Source organism: Rissa tridactyla, chromosome 6 (genome assembly GCF_028500815.1).
Source record: "Rissa tridactyla isolate bRisTri1 chromosome 6, bRisTri1.patW.cur.20221130, whole genome shotgun sequence".
Lineage (NCBI taxonomy): Eukaryota > Metazoa > Chordata > Aves > Charadriiformes > Laridae > Rissa > Rissa tridactyla.
Window position 1 is genome coordinate 22,041,302 of NC_071471.1, and position 22,455 is coordinate 22,063,756.

At 37.4% G+C, this 22,455-nt stretch overlaps 1 protein-coding gene across 1 annotated transcript in view; it reads right to left on the reverse strand.

Moving 5' to 3' along the window:
• Positions 1–22,455, reverse strand: part of CUL3 (cullin 3) — a 59,018-nt gene that overhangs the window by 23,514 nt on the left and 13,049 nt on the right. Inside the window, exons 2-4 of the mRNA XM_054204744.1 lie at positions 15,184–15,381; positions 7,820–7,933; positions 667–827 (exon numbers count right to left, since the gene is read on the reverse strand). Coding sequence (XP_054060719.1) covers positions 667–827; positions 7,820–7,933; positions 15,184–15,381 — 473 coding nt within the window. The remainder of the gene's footprint in view (positions 1–666; positions 828–7,819; positions 7,934–15,183; positions 15,382–22,455) is intronic.

The window sequence follows — 22,455 nt, forward strand, 5'->3', positions numbered from 1 at the left end:
GTTGGGCAATCTCAATCACAGAACTGCAGCCAAAGTAGCATGGAGTTTACATATCTCCACACCCAACAGCTGCTCTGAAACTGGAGAAGCACAAGAAAACTTGCAAATTTAAAGTTACTTCAGTTGCAATATCTGCAGTGTGTGGCACAAAACTCCACATCTACTAAACTGTCCGGAGAACACAAGGAACAGATTTAAAAGCTCAGAGATGCAACTGAACTACCAAGAAACAGATGGATCAAAACATAAGGAAGGGAAATAGAATTAAAAAAGAAAACGTCAAAAATAATAAAATAAAAACACAGGTACAAGAAAATTAAACAATCTCTCAGTACAGAGGAAATACAGTGTAAGAAGAGGCAAAGAATTGTCAAAATTCTGCTTTTATAACCAAATGCTCTGGCATTTGGGAGAGATTTAACAAAAGTTTTAATAAAAACACAAGATAAATATTTTAAAAATATATATATTAACAAGCTTCCCTATTTACCATTATGCTAAACCTTTATGTACAAAGAAATATGTTATTGCAGATTATGGAGAAATTTTACTTGTGATCAGAAATGCATCTTTAAGCAATGATTTATTTGTGTATGTTCTGGATTCACTCCTCAAAATTGACAGGTATTATTTACAACAAAAGACAGTCACTTACAAACATCTTACCTGTCTACAACTTCTCCTTTCCTTTCTCTTGCAATCATATCCAACAGAGTTTGCCGCAGGTGATCCCTAATACAACCATAGCGTACAACTTGATCTCGAAAAATAATCAAGCCCAAATTGTAGACATTCTCCACATTGTTTTGTTGCACATACACACGGTCCTACAACAAAGGCATACACAGCAATAAAATTTTAAATACAGTACACCTGTGCTATTCAAAAATTCAAAAGTGGTCACATTTCCACTATACAGAAATAATCAAATTAGTCTCCTCTCCTTTCTTCATAAAAACAAACTATGACTATCCTCAAAATTCAAGATCAGTCCCATTTTCCAAAATGTCATTTACATAGAAAGTCTACTTTGCTTAAGAGTGTAAGCACAGCATTTATGACTACAACATGCCAGAACAAATCTCCAGCTTTCCCACTTTTTAGTCTGGGGGCAGGGGAATCTCCAAATAATGACAAAACTTGTGGCACAATCTGAAAGAGGTTTTATTATCTACTCAAACCCTTACATCCACCTGTTTTTGTTCTTTAAGCAAAACCAGTTGATTTTTCCCCATTTCCCATGCATCTTCCTACCACTCCTTTTAGACAGACGGTTCCCCCTCAAAATTCAGTGACATTTCCTGAAATAGCATCGTTAGATAAACAAGGAAAAGTCAAGCCAAAATGAGAATAGTTACAATCAAAACGTTTATGGATTGTTACTGAAAAATTGTACAGAAGGACTTCTGTAGAATACCCCCCCCTCCAAAATTCACTTTCATTCAACAAGCAAGTATCTTGAAACCTTGTTATGTTTCATTAAAATTGCACACATACACACCCTCCCAAAAATAGAAATGACGGGGGAAAGAAGAGTAATTTTTGTTTCAGTATGGTTTTAAATTCTATCTCCCTACATAATCTCAGTCTATAGGAAGGACTGAGCTCCTCAGCTATCTACTAGCTCTACACTACCTACGTTTACAACTCAAGGTCGATCCTCGGAACAGGATTCCAAGTCCATATAGCCCAAACACCATCAGAGTTGACTAAGACGCCACTGAGCAAACACCAGGAGTTTCTTACTGCTACCCGCAAAAATGCTCCAAAAATTTGTCTCCCCTTTTCTGTTCCTCTCTCCCAACTTATCAACACTCTAGAAAAGGAAAACTATTAATAAAGTTACTAGCACACAGAAAATGAGTATGTTCACTTGATATCCAAGTAGTGCTGTACCAGGTAAGACCATTTCAAACAACATTAAGAATAGAAAAACAGTGAGTTTTTACAAACTGTTTCTGAGATGAGCAATGATTTTTTCATTTCATTTTTCTAATGTAATAGTTAAGGTAACTACAAGTAGTACTGCTTTACTAGCATTTAAGCCTCAGGATGATGATATTAGGAAGAGTTAAGAGTTTTGTACCAACTCACAAATTTGTGATAACATTTTCTGAGAATTTACATAGCTATAACAACATTAAAAAAATATAATAAAAAAATTCTATAAAGGATGACCGTCAACGTTTGAAATTGAGTATAAAAATTAGCTTCTCCACTGCTTCCATCAATGATCTAAAGTGCTTTACCACACTCAGAATTTAAATGTAAAGTTACTCAAAACACCTAGAAAACTAAACTATTTGGAAAAAAAAAAAAATAACAATCATGCCTCAGACTATGGAAAAAAAAAGATCAGAAAATTGTAAGTTTATATGAATTCCACAGTTAGAAAAAAATCAGAAGGAACAGACGCCACACCCTCTAGTATTTTAGCAGCTGAATTTACACGGCAAAATTATTCATATATTAATTATATGCCAGATTACCACTTGATGACCAGAGGAAAGCGAAACACTGGGTTCCACAATTCATGAATGATTTCCCACTTGCTCCCTTCAGACAGGCAGCACTTAATTTAATTGAAAAAACAAGATGGGAACAGGTCAGATATGCATACTCTGTGCCTCATGAAGCAAGCTCAGTTCTGCCTCAAAGCAAAAAGTTTACTAATTGGTCTCAAGAACTGAGTTTAGCAACACATGGTGGTCTAGATCTTTGGAATATGTTACTCCATTTTTTCCTGTTATTTAGAATCAGGATTATTTATTTCACTCTCTTATTTATACACTTGTATCAAGAACAGAAGTAAATGTGATTCTAAAGTAAGACATGCTTAGAATAGACTTTCAAAGAGATGAAAGATAAAATTGAAAAGTAGTGTCTAGTATACTACATAACCTCAGGAGAAAAGAATATATCTATTATTTCCAAAGAATATTCAGGCCTCTGAAGCACAGGCAGCAAGGTATCAAAACGGATTAACGCCATGGTCATGACTCATCTGCATAGCTTCTGTTGTGGCGATGCTAAACACTGCCATTATGAAATGAAATAGTAACTGCACTAGATCCTCTTCTCAGCGTAACAGCGATGACCCTTTAGTGAGCCCCACCACTCTACCATACCCAAATTACAGCAGCAGCATTAATGTTTCGGAGAGTGCTGATTTGCTTACCCTTGGTAACAGATCACTTTTACTGTTTATTGGAAGCTCTCTCAACCTAAAAAAAATAATCTTAGAGACAGGAAACCCCATTTGGGAACAGGTTTGACTGACAAGGCTACATGCTGCTGAACAGCAATCACTTCCCACGGGGAGAAGCAGCAGGTGCTTAAAGGTAAGAGTAACTCTCAGGAGACAAGGGTGGAGTTTCAGACAGCAATTATTCATCAACTACAACGCTGCTTACATTGCAGAATAATTCTGATCTCAACTAAAGCAAGTTACCTACTGTAAAATATATTTCACCCATCTCTGCATCCATTCACTACCTGGATGACGTAGCCTTCAGACACTGTTGTGTATATATATAGTGCAAGTGTCTTTGATCCTAGCTCTGAAAATAAAAACAACACTTCTCCCCACTACCTTGTGTGTAAGCCATGAACAATGAGAGTCATATGCCCCAAGGTCAAAACTCAGATAGCCTATCTGTCAGAGCTGGCCGAAATCAAGACACCAGCTTTGTGCACCACAGAGACGAGAAGAGAAGGCTCTGCCCTCTGCAAAATATGCAGCTACATTCCCAAGTGTTGAACTGGCACTACCCATCTGCCCATAACACAGCCAGGGGGTGACTGCTGTGCTTGCATACCTGAAATTGCTTTAAATATAGCAAGCATAAATAGGAAAGAAGGGACACCACAGAATCCAGTTTAGCCCAGTTTCCGTAAGATGTTCCAAGAATACTCGTGCTCATGTACCTTGAAGGGAAGACCGAACAACTGCACCTCCGCTGCTACTGTTACGTACAGTAGCTAAATAAAAAACTATCACAGGTAGGCTTACCTACGCTGCAGCCGTAAGGGAGACCGAATTTCAGATATGCTCAAATGCAGTACATTACTTCACTACTTCAACATGTCTTAGTACATGACTTAGCAGAGACGCTACTTAGGACATGACTTCACTACTTTGGTACCTCACTGCTTGCTGCAGACAGCACCATGAACTTCCAGAGAGTATTGCATCTTTTCTGGCACTGATTTCTGTAGCCTAAACTTGTAAAACAAAAGGAGGAGAGCTAGCGCACATATACTACAAAATAGAGTGAAGCTACATAAACTTGAAATTCAATTGTGGAAACGGAAATATCTCAAGAAAGTTAGATTTGCCTTTCTTGTGCAATTCCAGGTTGTAAAACCTTACACTACAACTACATTATACAACAGACCTGAAATCAAGCAGATTTTTACCAGACAGACACAGGAGACAGGGTAATACACTTTTTTAAAAATGCAACTACAAGGCAAGCTTTGCAAGTGTCTTGTGCAATAGGTTCTGCATGTAAAATGAAAACCTTCCATAAACCTCACACAGCAAGTATTTTCGTCATTAAGTATCCTAACGCACAAACCCCACAATACAAAATATATACGTTTCTAAAAAGGATTGATTTGAATTAATTTTTATTTTAGAAGTGGCAAAATTAAACAGAGGAAAGAGATTAAGGTGGGCTGGAGAGGTGTATGTTTTGACTTAGATAATATGGGAGCTAGTTGGTGAAAATACGCTGGAAAACAAACACGGCATTAAAACAATTACGGTTTAGTTTAAGATGTGCAATCACTAGGCTGAAGCAAGAATTTAAGAGAGTAAGATCAGAATTCAAGAGGATGTTAAATGTTTTACTTTCACTGGCGTCAGACTGTGGCTTGCAGGGTACCAATAGGTACATTTCCTGAAACTGATGGGTAAGTAACTGAGACGGCCTACAAAATAAGACAAGGATTGAGTTATCCTTTATTTGTAAACATACTGTAATTGCATATACTTATCCTGGTGGAACACAAGCATATCAATTAACAATGCCTGGTGACTGAATTTATACAGTGTTTGGCTTTTTTAAGATAAAATATTTTTAATGTAAGTTATAATAGCTGTGCTTGAATAAAAAGGTATAAACAATTTCTGACATAAGTATATGACTATAAAATTACATTCAGACTCAACGTCATAGAAAAAGAACAGATCATTCCTTATTTTATAAAGTTCTTGCAAATTGCTTCTTTGAAGAGCAGTCCAGTCTCCTCTTTGACAGATGTTCTCTGCTTCATAATTTGTGGCCCTAATAGCTTTTTCAAGCTTTTTGAATGAACACATACTCAAGACTAGAAGTTTCCTGCTCCTAGTCTATTTCCAATGAACAGAATTCTGCTTGACTCAACAGGACATCCAAGATGAAACTGCAAATCTTTGAGACCTGTCACATTTTAAACCACAGCTTATACTTTACTTTGTAATCAAAGCATGTATTTTTTAATGACAATTTGTCTTACGCCCCTCCGAGTCAATGAAGAGGAAGGACTCTGCCCCTTGTATCAGCTCTTTGCATTACATAGTTTTAACACAGATTAAATTTATAATCACAAAAACCATGTTACATTATAGATTTTTAACAGATATCAGTGCTCCTAAAGTTTGCCAAGTTTATATAAGCATTTTGAAAGAAAAATTTATTATATTTTTATTATTATTCTATAAATATATTTTATTGTAGATGTGTCTTTTCTGTTTCTTTGGGTCTTATTTTGTTACAAGGCAAAAAAGCCTACAGGAGGCAAACTAATTAGTCAAGTGGAGGCCCCAACCGAACACCCACTTGAAATAACTGGGAATCAAGCAGCACATGAAAGACTATACACATTCCAGAGGTATTCAAGTTACTTGTTTACTATTCTGTTCTGAATCTAACATACAACTTGACGAAGTCTAACTTGCACTTGCAGGAGTGCTGCGGATTTCCACCTCCTGGAGTTTTGGTGGAAAAGAGAAGGCTGGCTGGCTGTTCTACCAGCACTCGCAAGCTTCAAACAAGAGTCAAAACATTGCTCTCTTGAGCAGAAAGAAAACAACCTTAGGACTCTCATCTGTCCCCAAACGTGCTAACTGAAGCATTTAACCCTTCCTCAAAGAGGGCACTTCTTGGTCAATACACTAAAAGAGGAACAGATGATAAGCCAGCTTTCTCTGATACTGTTTGGGGGATCAAAGACGTATTGAATTTCAGAGCAACATATAACATTGCATTATCCACTCTGACCACCTATGTAATGTGGAGCATCCAGCACCTCCTGCACTGAAATAACACATAGTATGTGGCTATTAACACAACAACTACTCCCCTAGAAAGCTCTGCATTCCACCTTCTAACATTTCTGAAAATTCATCACTAGCTTTGGTAGATTAATCTACTTGTTAACTATTCTTGAATTTGCCTAGATGCAGCAAGCAGCAATTGATTTGTATGTCCTTCACAAACAGATTAAAGATTCCAGGATTTCTCATAGCAAAGACAGTACATCTTCAAAATAATCCCTCAATCTTCCTTTTGGCAAGATAAGATACACAGATCATTAAGTGTCACTGAAGGCATTCTATCCAGGCCTCTATCTTTAGATATGTGGTCATTTCCCAACTCAAAAAAAAAACAACACCCAAAATCCACCAACAAAACAAAAAACCCAAACCACACAAAACCCACTACATGAAAGCCAGTAAATCCATTATAAAAAATACATAAAAAATTAAGCTATGTAGCTACAATAATTACTCCAAATTCTTTAACTTTTAGTAGCTTATTAACCAAGTAGGATTTCTTCACAGGTAACACAAACAGGTTCAATTTCATAGCATGAGATCTTTAGCAGCTACCAGATAAGATCTTAACTCCAGTTGTTCAGCAGATGGTGTACAATCTCGGCTAATCATCTTTTTTGACAAAAAAAGCGCATTACAGTTGTCTGTCCTTCACTGTCTAATACCGCATAAAGTACTATCTTCAGGATGACATTTTGGAAAAAAAAAAGTTTCTACACAAAGAAACCACAGCGTCTCAACACATACTTCTTTTAACAAAGGTTAAAGCCTTTGGCCAGAAGCTATGCAAAAGTCCGCTCCTGCATCCTCACAGCACACCCACCGTTCTGGGAATTTAAACATACATCAACTACCTAAAGCACAGCACAATCCAGACACAAGAATGTAAGGGGCGCTCTCTTCTAAAAAGGCCTTTTCCATTAGCTATCAGGTAAGGAATGCTCTTCTTTTTTCTTTTAAAATTAAAACCATGCAACCAAAGATCACATTCTCATCCATGTACACTGCTTAATCTTGTACCCAAGCTCTATAAGAACAGCAAAGGATTCAATTAGAATATAACATACAAGGACACAGACTGCACCTAAGCAAAGTTATCCTCTTCAAACCCTTAAGCTTAAAGAACAACAACTACATTGCAAATTTGAGGAGGCTTTACATCTTCATGCTCTCCACAGTAAGAAGCCACCGCTACACAAACTAAAACATGCAAGTAGTATCTATAACATGCCAGAATGGGTCCAACTAGCTTATTTTGTAAGAACTGCAAAATTCAACTATTTTTCAGATGCATTTTTCAAGTTATAATGAGATAACCTGAAAAAGAATCCAATTATAACTTGTCACACATCCGTACTAATCTTGCATGCACACAGGGAATTCAAAACAAGGGACAGACAGCAGGTCTTAAGAAGCAGCATGCAGGGCCTTTCTTCATGTTTTTCCAAAGACAATTTACTGCATCAAGTTAAATGTGTGAAAAAGCAGAATACCCACCATATACATCAGAATGTCTCTAATCATCACCATTGCCGTTTGATGATCATTCCACGCTTGGTTTAGTGTTTGTAGAAAGTTGTTATTCAAGGAGTTTAACACATCTTCTCGCACCTGAAACAAAAAAATAATATATTGTCATAAACCCAAGTCAGTTTCTCCTGCATCCTTGAAATCTTAACAAGCTTTGCTTCAAAAAAAAAAAAAAAAAATTCTTGCTCTTCTATGAACTTGAACATTACGAAAAAGTTTTTGCTTTTCCTGGGTACTGACCATCCCTACCTCGTATTTCACTTCTGTGGATAAATAAGACTTCACACAAGTAAGAAAAATCAGGCTAAAAACAAGGGCAACAAAATAAACATGGATATTATGTTTCAAAGGAACACCGCAAATCTCAAATGTTAAAAATATTTTTTTACAACTCTTCAGAAGTTTAATTTCCTATGCTATAGTATTTCAATTAATGTTAACTTTACTATCACAAGTAATTTCAGAATATTGGGTAGTACCGGTAAATGTTACAAACAGGAACAAGTACAGGTGGAAGATTGGCCATGATGACATTTAGAAAGACCTGATGAAACAGCATAAAGTTATGGCAAACAACAGTTCTCAAAGGAAACAATCACTTGGTAAAGATCAGACTCTTAAACTAATAGTCCATAATTGCCCACAACAAGACTTCAGAGAACAAAAGAAAGTCATCATTGTTTTTACAAACGTATTTGCTAGTTGATACATTTGTCCCACCAACTTCAGGCTTTGTTTCTTTTTGATACTATCACTCCGTACTAATAAAAAAAGAACATCCATTTTCATATTTTGATTTTCATGCAGTAGGCATATACTACAGTACTCAAGCTTTAAACTCATATAAAAGACATACCTGAGGGAATGTAAAAAAAAAAAAATATTCCAGAGTTAACAAAACGTGTGAATTAACTTTTGACATAACATGCAGAATACATTCTGCCCTCTGTTGTAACCGAACAATATTTTTAGATTTATAGATTTACATTCCTACTTGTGTGATAATGTAACTTTCAGTACAGGGAATTCAAACAGGAAAACAAAACACACATGACAAGCAGCCACAAGCTTCACCAACATCAGATGCAACCACCTGACAGACTTCATTCTGTCAATTAACTTTTATGAAGTTAATAGGCAAAACCACCATAACAAAAAATTTCAATCTGCCACGCTACTGTACATACACTCCATAAACTTAGATGAGCAAAACAAACACAGAATGGCTTATCATACGAACACTACGATCTCTTCTTGAGAAGCTGTGGAAACTTATCCTCATAATATTCACCTTGTTTTTGAATTCAGGTAATACAGGTATGCTTGGAGGTTCTTCAAAGTTTTCTGAACTCTTCAAACACCTACTCTCCCTAGACCTGAGTGAGGCCTCTCCTCATTGCTTTTGTAAAACACAACATGCAGTTTTAAGTCCCAGCCACACTGCTTAGCTGCCTCATTCTTTCTGATAGCGATCATCATTTACCCTTTGGTCTCCCCAAATGTGTTCTCTGTTGTCATCCAATCTATACAGTTTTTAGCTAAAATGTAAATGTCCATTAAAAACTTCACCAGCCATACTCATAAAGAGTACACAGAATCTCCCAGAATGAGAGAAACAAAGATGACTAACTTCTTTAGTCAATATGGAAAAACATTGGAAACATTATTCGGTAGATCACGCAAAATTTACCAAAGCAAAACGAAAAGCATAATTAATTCAATAGCACCGATAACCAAGGTAGGTGATTGATTTTACCCAAGTGTATGAAGCCATCGCAGAACTCAAGGATCAAAAGATTTATTTTTTTTTCTTAAACAACACAGAGGCAGTGTGCCTTTATAATTACACACATCCATCACAGTAATCCTACTAGACCAGCCAGTGCCCAATTACATACCAACTGGTAGCAAAAAGGTGGTGGTGGGGGGAGAGGGTTGCCACCAAATAGCAATAACAACTTGCTGCCACCTCTGCTCCATACAGTATGCCACGTAGCTTTCTGGAAATGTCTTTTAAATCCAGGAAGGGGTGCTGTACAACAAAACTACTCAAAAAGTCTCTCTGTGAAGCTTCTCAACGACATCCTCCTAGGTTTATTTTAAGCTGCAGACAGGTTTGGGAAGCTGTTCTTTTAGTTCCTACAAAAGCCAACCAAATTATTGCTTACAACAGCTGTCTAGTTAGTAAGCATCAAACACATTCCTTTTATGGGCCATGAATACAAAAACATTACAGGAAAATTACTATAATGCACAAAACATTTTAGCCATGCAAAAGCACAGAGTTAAACCATTTTGGTGGAATAAATGACTTGCAGTAAAAAACCCGAATATCCACACTCTTCTATAGAGAAGGAAGCCCTTCAGAGACACAGCTGCTGCTCTTTCCAAAGCCTTAAGAAAATTTCAATCTCAAAGATTTTTATCAGCAGAACATTACTTCAACTAGCTGAGCTTGTAGTGATTTCTATGACAATCTTTGCAGTTATGCAGTAAATTGGCAGGCATATCCAGCCTAAGTAGGACTGTCCATATAAAGTCTCAAAAATAAATCAGCAGCTTCATAATCTACATAAGGTCTCCTTACATTTGCAAGGATGAAATCTTGTACGTAACTTGAGGCTCAACTGTATTTCATACTGGATATAGCTCTTAAGGAAATATAGCACCCTCCCCCGCCAATCTCTTAAGAATAGTTTGTTGGCATAAGCTTTCAATACCTTTAAATAACTCTCTATTAAGAGTACACAAAGCAGACTTACGGCCTGGTATTTTCTCTCTTACAGTCCCTGGCCTGACTCAGCAGCACCAATAGTTCAATTATGTAATTTCCACTACTGTAAGGACAGCCAGAACCTTCTGTGGGGAGCAGCCGGACAGAACAGCACTTCCTGAACTAAGGCCTCAAGGTCTCAGAACTTTTATTACAGAGTTTCTTCATCTTCTAAAAAAGTCCATGCAGTCTAAACGATAGTACTCTTAAATCTGACTTCCAACTAAATTAGCAGATTAACTATGACTTTACCAGAAATGTCTGTTTACCCCTGCAGCTGCTATCCTTTTGCTGAAAGAAAAAGACTTCTGAGGAATACTGACGATTCTGAATTGCATTTACTTTCTGGCAACTCCCTCACACCCTTCTCCCCTACGTATAATTGCAGACTTGAACAAGATCATCTTAAAACATCATTAAGGAAAGATAAAAGCAGATAACACTTCATACATTGTCAGCCAGGCTTACAGTACACCCTAATGGTCACTAATTAATTTGGCTCCTACATGACTCCTCATGTCACTCCTCCCTATTTCATAGGTGTTAAGGAAATAATTTCAAACTCCCTGTAGGAAATTCCTATCTTCTCTCTCCCTTTCTCTCTGCAACATCACGATAGCAAATTTTAAAGCTTGCCAAGGATCCTAGACATACCTTTGTAAGCCCCAGAGCAGACATGCTTCTGTCACCCCACTCCTCCTGCACCAGCACCTTGTTCAATTCCTTCTGCTCTTAACCACCACCGCCACAAGGACTGGCTCTGTGCTCCCCCTTACCGAAGGCTTTCTTGCATGCCTGCCTTTATTATTATTCTGAAATAGCGTGCACTGTCACTACCCATCTCCACCAGTTGTATCAGCAAAGACCAACGTGTCATACGGCATTCTGGCATGCCAGCAACAGACAGGAACAGAAATGTTGGACAAGATCAAGAAATCTTATATGACATGAGACCATCCCAAGCATCTCTTCAGTAATGCTCCACTATCTCCCCAAAGCAGCATGTTTCAGCCCATTTCGGTTTAGGCCAGTCCTTTAAATCTCTGAATCTCTGACATACACTGCACAGAAAAACCAACAAAACTGTATTGGGCTTGGCCAACAAATCAATCAATTCCTTTGTCACACACACGATTTATGCAATGTATATGACATCTTGCATGGCATGGGTTTAGATTTCACTAGACTACGAAGTGTTCATTAAAGTGATGGGAACTTTAAAAATATTATCCTGCAAACTTTTTAACTTCAACATTTTTTTATTCTAACACAAGTGATGTTGCTTATCATCAAATGGTTTAGAGAACGGTAAACTACGCTTCTTCTGTTTGTTTTTTAAAAACAGTTTTACAACATTTGTATGAAGAAGTAACAGACCAGACTCAAAAAGTGTGAAGGGAGAGCATCAACATCAAGCTACAAGTTCGCTGAAGGATAAGAAAGGGAGAAATCAATGAAGTACCAGATAAACAAGAATTAAATGCTTGAATTAAAATGAAAGGTTTTGGTACTTTTTATTCAATGGTATTTTTAAATTCAGTTCTACATGTACTACACTTTAATAATGATGTCAACACACAGGCAAAGACAAGTTTTAGCATGTCCTAACCCTGTCGTAAAAACAAGGTAGGTGAAGCCAGCTGACTCCTGTCAGTGACGCAGAGTAAGCTACCCAGCTTACTACTGCCTTCATCAAGCTGCCAGAACCTGGTGACTGTAACTACAAGCCATTCAACTCTGCAAGTTCAAAACCAAGCAGATTTTACAGTAACTTGCTTATGTGCTTGTATCTTGTATGATCATGATTGCACCGATCATTTTATTTATGATTAAACAGGCTGTAAAGACAGTACACAGTATGTTTTCTTATGTTGAGAAGTTAAATAATTTTCTTCCTTAAAGTGTTTGATTTCTTTCTAATAAAAACGCCGAGTAAGCACAACTTTCATCGAGCAATTAAATAAGCATAAATATAGCTCTTAACTGTGCCACACCAAAAATAAAAACATCTAAACAAACACATTGCCCCTACCTAGTCTCTTCATCTCTTCTGAATTAACTAGCATGACTGAAATACTACAAGAATGTAACGTTTTTGTAGAAAGATAACCAGCAGACGTGACAGCAAATGACAATTCTGTTTCAAGGATTCTAGCAATTTGAAATTCGGGTTTGGCTCCTCAGCAGCACTCCCTGAACTGAGTGTAGTCCTTTCCTAAAATATATTCATTTCTGCACATTTTCATTTTGATAGAAGTTAACAGATTACATGAACAACGTTTCAGTTGGTAAAATCCCCCTCTTTGAAACTATAACAACCACCACTGATTCTCTGAATAGAAGTTTACAAAGACTTGTGATGAGAGCATTTATTGTTAATTAGCTACTTTAACATTTAACAGAGAACTGCTCTTAGAAAGAGACTCTGAAAATACAAGATTCCTCCAAAGTTTCTGTTAGATAAAGTGTGAGGTTAAACAAAAACTTCTTTTATCTATCTAACAACAAGTACTAATGGCACAATCATAGGATTCCATTATTGAACTGATCCTGTTCTTAATAAACAATGCACTACTTTTTCCATACTTCCATCTGTAACTGCCTCAACATAACACCCCTAAGCAAACCACCAAAAAGGACAAGGAATAGCTTTGAGCCTACAGAAGTTTTCTTTATTGTTCAGAACTTTTTGACAGAAGCCACTTTTTTTTTTTTTTACTCTTTTTCTGGGATTACTTCATTTGTAGGAGGGCATCACCAGACATCTGAATAATTTAGCCTTTTTAACTTTACAGCATTTAACTATTAAAACTAAGTCGTTAGCCTTTTTGTTTAAAAAAAACTTCTCATCATCTATTTCTATGTTACCCATAGATATGATTTGATTAATCATGTTAAAGATCAGAATACTATATCACTGGAGAAGATTTTTAGGTTTTTTTAAGCATCAGATACAAAAGCATTAAGTGCCCTCTTAGCCGGTACAGTGACAGTACAAACTCACAGGATCTTCTGCTCTTTTGACAGTTTGCCACAGTCAGCACTTCAGAATAATTAATTTTGCATATGGATAAATTTAATATGCAGAATAGACAGGAACAAAGATAAGAAGCTTTCCTCAAATTAAACCAGGATAAACTAAAGCCTAAGAAGAATAAGAGTTTAGTGTCATGACTATTATTAAGTATAGACTGTAAACATAGGCATATACAAGAACAAGGCACAAAAAGCCTCAGCCATTTGCCATGTGAACAGTACAGATTATGAATGCACAGATTACGAAAACAGGAGTGTTTGAGAGTCACAGATGTGCTACAATTACAAAATAGAGCCATAAATTAGTTAGGCACTTCATACAGGATGTCTCCTCTCATGCAAACAGTAAAAAAGCCCCATATTCAAAGCAGTTTTAGACTATACTTGTAGGGGCCGTACCTTTGAAAACGAAGATTTTAGAAAAGAAATAACACTCTCCTCTACCACAGCAGTAACTCCAGTTAGAACGCACAAAAAGCTCCCAAGCATTATGCATTATTTAGACATAAACCTCCCATCCACTCTCTGTAATTCAGCCAGAAGTAATCATTCAAGACACATGAATGCGTATGGTGTATGACTTTTCCTTTTCAAATGCAGTAATAACAGAACAGAAATCTGATACTCCATCTGGACCCACAGGCAGTATATGGGACCAAAGTGGACATGCATCTCTCCTCAAAGACAAGCAGCTATGGGTATTACTGCAAGAAGTAAGGTGGGCATCTTCCCTAAACTTAGGATCCTATTACCACTAAATATTATCTGGATTCATAAAAAGTGAGTTTAAACTTTCTTTTTAATGACATACTTACTAATCAACCCTAAACTTTCCTCACAAAGACTGAAGAGGTGGTTCCATGGTTCAACAAAAGATGTGAAAAGCCCTTTTCTTAGATGATAACTCTTCAGAAACAAGAAGTTTCTGCATGTCATTTTGACTGAATTACATGGTTTTGAAAAGGCTGAAATGATAGAATGCAGACTACTCAGGACTTTTGTTGTCACTGAGCTGATGTTTCTGTACATTGCCTACCGCCTCCTTAAATAGCATAATCCTAGCACAACTCTCTCATTAATTTGTGAATTAGTTCATTAGCCCATAACAAACAGGTTCTTACACTGGTATTTATTTTGTTCCACAGGTGAAAAAAACAACTGGAAAACAAACGAAAATTTGTTTGGAGAAAGTCACAAAATGTCACCAAAAGGCCACAAACCTTTCTTTAAAATAAATTCCCAGCTTTCAACAGTTATGCTTCAGCTAAAGTTGCTTCCTGTTATACACTTTCAAATACTTCCTATGGTCCACCCTCCATCAGTAACTTACAACAAACAGTATCTGGAATATGAAGTCATTTAAGCTTGATGTTAGTTCTAAGTTACCATTTTTGAAGATAGCAATATAATTTCAACACAAGGCAACATAGTAGAAGTTAGATTTTTTTTTTTTGTCATTTAAATAACTACTCAGAATTCTCTCATCTAAGACACTTCAATTTTAATTCATAAAATTACATACCTTATTTATTAGATGCTCAGTGACCACTTCTCTTAGTCCAGTGTAGAGTTTTTCACCATGTTTATGCAACACCATTGTATATGCATTCCTATACAGCTCCTCAAAACTGAGACCACTATTGTTCTTACGCTGGATCTCTTGGATTGCATTTTTTAGAAGATCCCAAATGCTATTCACATATTTCTCATCCATAGTCATCTGTAAAAATAAAACCACACATTACTGTTTAGAATCAGGAAAGTTCACAATAAAAAGTTATATTTAGTTGTAACTCCAGAAACAGTAATTGTTTCTGCCTTACTTTGTTGATTCCATTATCACAAGGTTTCTCAAACTTTATCAAAAGAAAAACAGGATTTATGAAACTAATAGGGATTTCAAGAAATAGTTATGAAAATTATAATTTGTAAAAGTTTAATTCTTTTCTCCTTCAGAACTGCAAATCTACAGAAACCAACTCCAGAGCCTTGTGCAGGTGGGAAGGCAGGTAATCATGGATGGACATGAGTCTCTTCCCTACTCCTCTCCCATGGGGACAGGCTGAGAGAGTTGGTGTTAATTCAAGCCTGTAGCCGAGAAGGGTCTGGGGAGACCTCATCGTGGCGTTTCAGTACTTAAAGGTGGCCTACTGGAAAGATCGGGACAAACATTTTAGCAGGGCCTAGGTTGCCCCAGAGAGGTGGTAGATGCCCCATCCCTGGAAAGTTAAAGGATGGGGCTCTGAGCAACCTGATCTAGTTGCAGATGTCCCTGCTCATTGCAGGAGGGTTGGACTAGATGGGCTTTAAAGGTCCCTTCCAACCCAAACTATTCTATGACTCTGCTCCTCCACAGTGTTAACGATGATAGTCAGTTAACTTTCCTCCCATAATAACATGCTACTCGGCACTTCATAAATCGTACTGCAACACTGATGCGCTTAACCAGACACCGGATCAGCTTGTACAATAAGATAATAATGTCTGACACAGCTGGCAAACTTACTTAGTCATCTGCTTGAGCTAACTAGGTATTCTCTATTTACAGCAATGTACTAATGGCCAAAGAAATACATGCCTACAATATTATGCCTACAATTTAAATACTTACAGGTGTTTTTGAAAAATCCAACAAATGTCCAAAATTAAAATCGGTATCGAACATATTTCCATTGCACAAATATGGTTAAATAACTTGCTGAGGATATGCATCAAGCACTAAGCAGAAAATGCATCCGCTTGATCTGTTACTCAGACAGTATACACTTCAGTAAATAAACCAAATTAAACTAGAGCAATAAGTTCAGAGAAAGAAACTCTTGTAATAGTATCAATATAACAGCACACCAACTTTTGTCCTCTACTATCTAGTGCCTAGTGTGAATCAGTTTGCAATTGTTCTTTACCAACACTAAGGTCCTTCAAAATATGATGTTTTGTAGATAGAGCAGCATCTGGGATGACAAATAAGTGTAGCAACAAAATATCAGATGTAAGTATTGCTTAAAGTTTGTGATTTAGCCAAGTTCTGTCACCCAATTGAAATAAACACAATTTTTTAATTGAACCAAATTTAAAACACAATGTTTAAAGTTAAGTTTGGTTTAGTTTATACAAAAAGGAACTGATCTAGCATTTTACATCTAAAGAAAAAGGCTGAAGAGAACATAAAAGCCACTATTCCCAGAATTCCTGTGGAGAAAGAAAATATCTTTGAGTCTACCAATAATATCAAAGCAGCCTTGAAAATAAGAGCTGAAAGTACTACAAGAGTAAAGAATAATGGTATGACATTATAGAGGAAAATCACAACCAGCCCTGGTTTACCTCTCTTCTCCCTCCCCTTCCACCCAAAAACCACTAAGTGAATAGAGGAAAGGAATGGAAGACTAGATTTGCCTTCATTTGTATTCAAACACAATTATTAGCAGAACTTTTTTTTATTGAAAGTACATTTTTACATGCAATTTCAAAATATCAAGTCTTCTAGGCATTACAAATTAAAGTACAGCTCATAATAAGGATGAGCTATTCGCTGCCTTGGGAGGGAATGGGCTGCTAACAAAATCAAAACAAGACACATACTCCTCCATCCTCCTCGTCTTTTGGAGTTTTGGTTAAATACAAAGATTTTCATGATAAAAATAATCCTATCGCTCCTTTTTCCACTCTCCTGATACCAGACCCACTAGTCTACTAATCTTTATGTACCCAAAACTTAAGAGATACGTCATTATCTATCCAAAACCAAAAAAAACTCAAACACATCCAAAAATTCTTAGCTCCTTATCTCCTAAAACCGTGGAACGTTGTGTCCCCCTGCTTTTTGCTTATTCTGCTGTGTACCATATTGAAAGGTCAGTTATTTTCTTTTTAATTTGCATTTGCTACATTGGTGCCTCTTCAGGGAAATTATTTTCTAAAGCCTTCCTGAACAAGCAGTTTTACAAGTACTGATAATGAAGGCAACCATTTAGAATTGCAGACAGCAATCCAAGTAAAAGCTTTTCAGTTTCCCTTTTAAAAAAATGAGGTTTTGTTTTCAAACAAAGCATACACTCAAACCAACACTTCCCAATGCCATTTTCTCCCCTTGCTAATCAAAAATCTCACAGTCAACATGACAAACTTTTTATCTCAACCTCAATTTAATTGCTCATTGTATTTAAAAAAAAAAACCAACAAAACAAAACTCTATAGAATAGGCAAATCACCAGTCACTAGACTGAAGAGGTATTACAGCACTGCTGTTTCTGGGATGGTCAGCTGGTAAACACTTCTTTATGTTACAGACAAGCAGTACATATAATTATTTAGATCTGTTCAAGAAAAAGCTAAAAGTGAACTGTTTAATTCTTCTACTTTTAATCCAAATGCTATAAAAGATGGAGTGATTGCAACATTATTTGCTCCAAACTCACTGAATACAGACATGAACACAGAGCTTTCTGCCACTTGACACACCACAAGTTGCTCTGGAAGCACAAGAGAGATCCATAAAAGGTAATTTTAAGGAGTATACATCTCCATGGGATAAATATACAGAAATATTTGAAATAGTATTATAAACTTATTACCTTTTAGGATTAAGCATGAAGGACTGCTTCTCAGTGCAGCTTCCTATTCTGCTACTGACTGACTTTAGATTAATATCTGCGAGGTTATTAAACCTGTGGGAACAGGTCTGCTAAAGTTCTAGGATTTCAGGTTAGAAGAGCACTGTCTTCCAAAAAAGATCTAGCATAGCTAGCTTGTTTGCAGCACTGTTTTCTAACAAAGCAAACACTTCTAATACTTTAAACAACTCCAGTATATCAGACAGTAAGTCACTGCAGTAAAGCTTTAGCAAAAAATCATTATTTCCTCTCCACTGCTGAAAAGTTGTTTAGCTTTTGAACAGAATAGGTCTTCCTGTATCATTAGCCTCAAAGTTACGCACGAATTGCAATGACTAAATCTACCCTTGCATTATTTAACTCACAGGTTCATCTCTTTTCATCCCCCCTCTGTAAATTAGCCTTGTACACATATTTTTTAAAAAGACCAAACAACTAAGCAATAAGTAAGTTTGTGATGCTACTGCAACATTTTGGCATCCTTCAGAATTCTGTACGCTATTAGAGAACTGTGATACTCATCCCCCAGTCTGACCCAACAGTGAAGATGTACGCAACTCTCTTAGACCCCTATCAACAAAGCCAATTCCACAAATATGAACATAGGATCAGAGCACAAATGTTTCTCCATGTTCATTCCCAGATTTCTCCTAATGGTTATATTTTAAAAGTGAACTCCACAGTTGTAGTACAGTTGCCTTGCAGATTTAAGGAGAAATGACTGCTTCTACCTTTTTTTCAAGGTCTTTGAAAAAAACCCTCCCAGCTTCAGAAAAGCTTTCAAAAGCAAAATCCCACTAATATCAGTAGTGTTTACACCCTGATTCACCAAGATAGTAAGAAGCCAGTGTCCAAGGAGAGGAAATGCGTTAATGTACTCCAGTTTATCTGAACATTACCTTTCTTGGGGAATGGGAGAGAGATCAAGTCGGTTATTGGCAGGAGAGATAGCTGTTTATAAGAAGCCTCTAGCTGGAAAACTTCCACAAACTGCTGCCCAAATGCTAATGATTCAAAGATGTAACTTGAACACAAATGTCTGAACTCAAAGTGCAGCAAAAGTACATCTTGAGGAAATTAGACTAAAATATCAGTGTACATGAAAGTGCAATCATTTTATCAAAACAAACAAACAAACAAACAAAGGTCTGCAAAGGACTCCAAAGGTCCTTTATTCCACAGTACTGTCACCGCGCAGGATCAGATGCATCAAAGCTCTTTCTTTAACAATGTTTGTTCATCCTATTAAAATCTCCAAGACTGAATAAACAATCACTGTCAGCAATCTATTGCCATTATCACCTGAAAAGCACAACACCAGCAAGAAAAGCTAGTAACAGTCCTGAATATACTTCTCCGGGTCTCCCTTCTAGACTAACACTGGAGACATCACCTCTTTTGAATAGCTTTATCAGCATTCCTTAAAGTAAAAGGGGCAAACAGCTAAACTCCAGTAGTTTTGGTATTAACATGTAACTTTGTACAAAGTATTATCATCTCCCTTCTAGTCACGTAGTTCAAAGGGAAGTGCAACATCCTGTCCCTGGGGAGGAACAACCCCATGCACTGACACATGCTGGAGCCAATGGCTGAAAAGCAGCTGGGCAGAAAGAACCCAGGCCAGTTCTTGGTGGACAGCAAACTGACCACAAGCCAATGGGCCCTTGAGGCAAAGAGGGTTAATGGTATCCTGGGCTGCATTTGTAGGAGTGTTGCCAGCATGTTGAGGGCTCTACTCAGCACTGGTGAGACACATGCGGAGCACTGTGTCCAGCTCTGGGCTCCCCAGTACAAGAGAGACGTGGACATACTGGAGAGAGTCTACTGAAGGGCCACTAAGTTAACTGACAGGAGCACCTCTCATATGAGGAAAGGCTGAGAGTCAGGTCTGGTTTGCTTAGAGAAGCCTCAGAGGGATCAAATCAATGTATATAAATACCTAAAGGGAGGGTGTACAGAAGAGGGAGCCAGGCTCTTTTCAGTGGTACCCAGTGACAGGACCAGTGGCGATGGGCACAAATTGAAACACAGGACGTTCCCTCTGAACATCAGGAAAACTTTTTTCTTTAAACCAAGCAGTGGCATGGGTTGCCCAAAGAGGTTGTGGAGTCTCCGTCCATGGAGATATTCAAAAGCCATCTGGATATGGCCCTGAGCAACTGGCTCTAGGTGACCCTGTTTAAGCAGGGGAGTTGGACAAGATGACCTCCAGAGGTGTCTTCCAACCTCAACCATTCTGTGATTTGGTGACACACCTTACAGCTATACACCAAGGAAGCCACAAAACCAGGGCTCTTGAGTAAGTGTGACCTGTTAAAACCGCCACTACCAGTCTTCCAAATGAAATGGATCACAGGATAACAAAAGGTGAGCAACAAAATACTTGTGGTCACCACTGGAACCAGGCATTTGTTCCCTACGTCACACCAAATACAGTCAAAGAACAACACTAAAACTCCCAGATTCATGCAGAACATCAAACAGATCTACTGCTGGAAATCCAGATTACTCTGTATCAAAATAAATGCTTTGTGGTGTAATTTCCATTCTATAAAATTTAGCTTTTACAACACTGTTCCCTCTGAAAGCAGCTTCATTCCATATTCTTGTCAGTTGGTCATTTCATCCTTAACACTACAGAACTTGCTCCTCTTACTTACACAACCGTGTTTGAAGTGCCGTAAATGGTAAGGAAAGTTACAGGACTAAACTGTTAAGAACCTGCTGAATTCTTGACCGTTTACACTGCTTATTTTTACTGGAAGTAGCTACTCTAGTCTTCTTAAACAAGAGGTCGTTAAGAAGGAAGTGAGGAAGAGGTAATACATGTCCTACAGAATCTCATTAAGAGTATCCACAGAGGTTTACCAACCAGCAGAAACAGGAGGCACATGAAGCAGTACTCACAAGACTGGTGACTAGACTCAGCTTCTCATCCTTCTTGCAGAAGTTGTTTCTAGACAAGTTCTATAAAGTTCTCTCAAAGATCTCAGACCCAACAGGCCATTGTTAATTCTCAGAAGTTTTAACAGGCTGTAAACATACTTGCAGGATATTTTTACTTTTAAAAAGTTGCAAACATTACTACTGAATTTTTCTACAGAGTGTTTGTCATGATTCTACACACTACCAGGTGAAACAAATCAAATTGTGAACAATTACCACAGAGCAATATTTCTCAAAATTTTCAAAAAACACAACCATCACCTGCCTCATTCCTTTCCATGACATCCTCTAATGACGTCTAATACTTTAGTGCACTGGAGTGAGGACCGAAATTACAGAATGCAAGTGTTTACGCTCTTGACCTTGAAGGAAGTGAGTGGATACAGACAATTAAAATTAGTTAGCAGCTCTGTGAGTAAACATTTGCACCCAGTAATTGCAGCCTGTTCTCACTCCACCATTTCCTATCCTTCAGCACACAAAATGAGCAGAGGCTGACTGCTGCCATCTAAAACTGCCACCACAGGGGTCCTGACCCACAGTCCAAGAGGCAAGGGAGGCTGTCAAAACTAAGTCTTCACTTCCATTTCAAGACAGGGCATTCATCAAGATGGTACTAAATAGTCTGTTACACAATAACTCAGCATCCTTAGCCTGGATCCTTCATTCTGGATGAAGGGTGGCTGAGGTTACCCAGAAAAGGGCAAGAGCAGCACATTTCCTGCCTCAGAACCTAATCACTACTTGAATTTTTATAAACCCTTCCAATATTGTTAATTTAAAAGACAAGAATTTACAATGACAGAGATATATTGTCTAGTGTTTGCTCCAAGAATATCTCTGAAAAATGGCATATTAAGATATGGAACTACATATTCTTCAACTACAGAGCAGATAAAATGTTCTCCTATTAATGACAAATGCAGAGCTCAATATTCCAACTTCTCTGAATTTTCAAGTTTTCATCACTGGGTAGCAATGAGAATATCTGGAAGAGGATACATTGGCTACACCTCATTGCCTAAAACACATCAGTATGTGAAGAAGCAAACAACTCCGTAACACACATGCTCACAAATAAAAACAACTAATCTCTGAACAACCAAAAAAAAACAGACACAAAGTTCCTCAATAGTGTTATCTGATTAGATTGACTGTCACCAGTAAGCATGACCGGAAGCTAAGAGAAGGAGCATGAAGAAATTACAGGGCCTCCTGAGCTACTGCTCTTC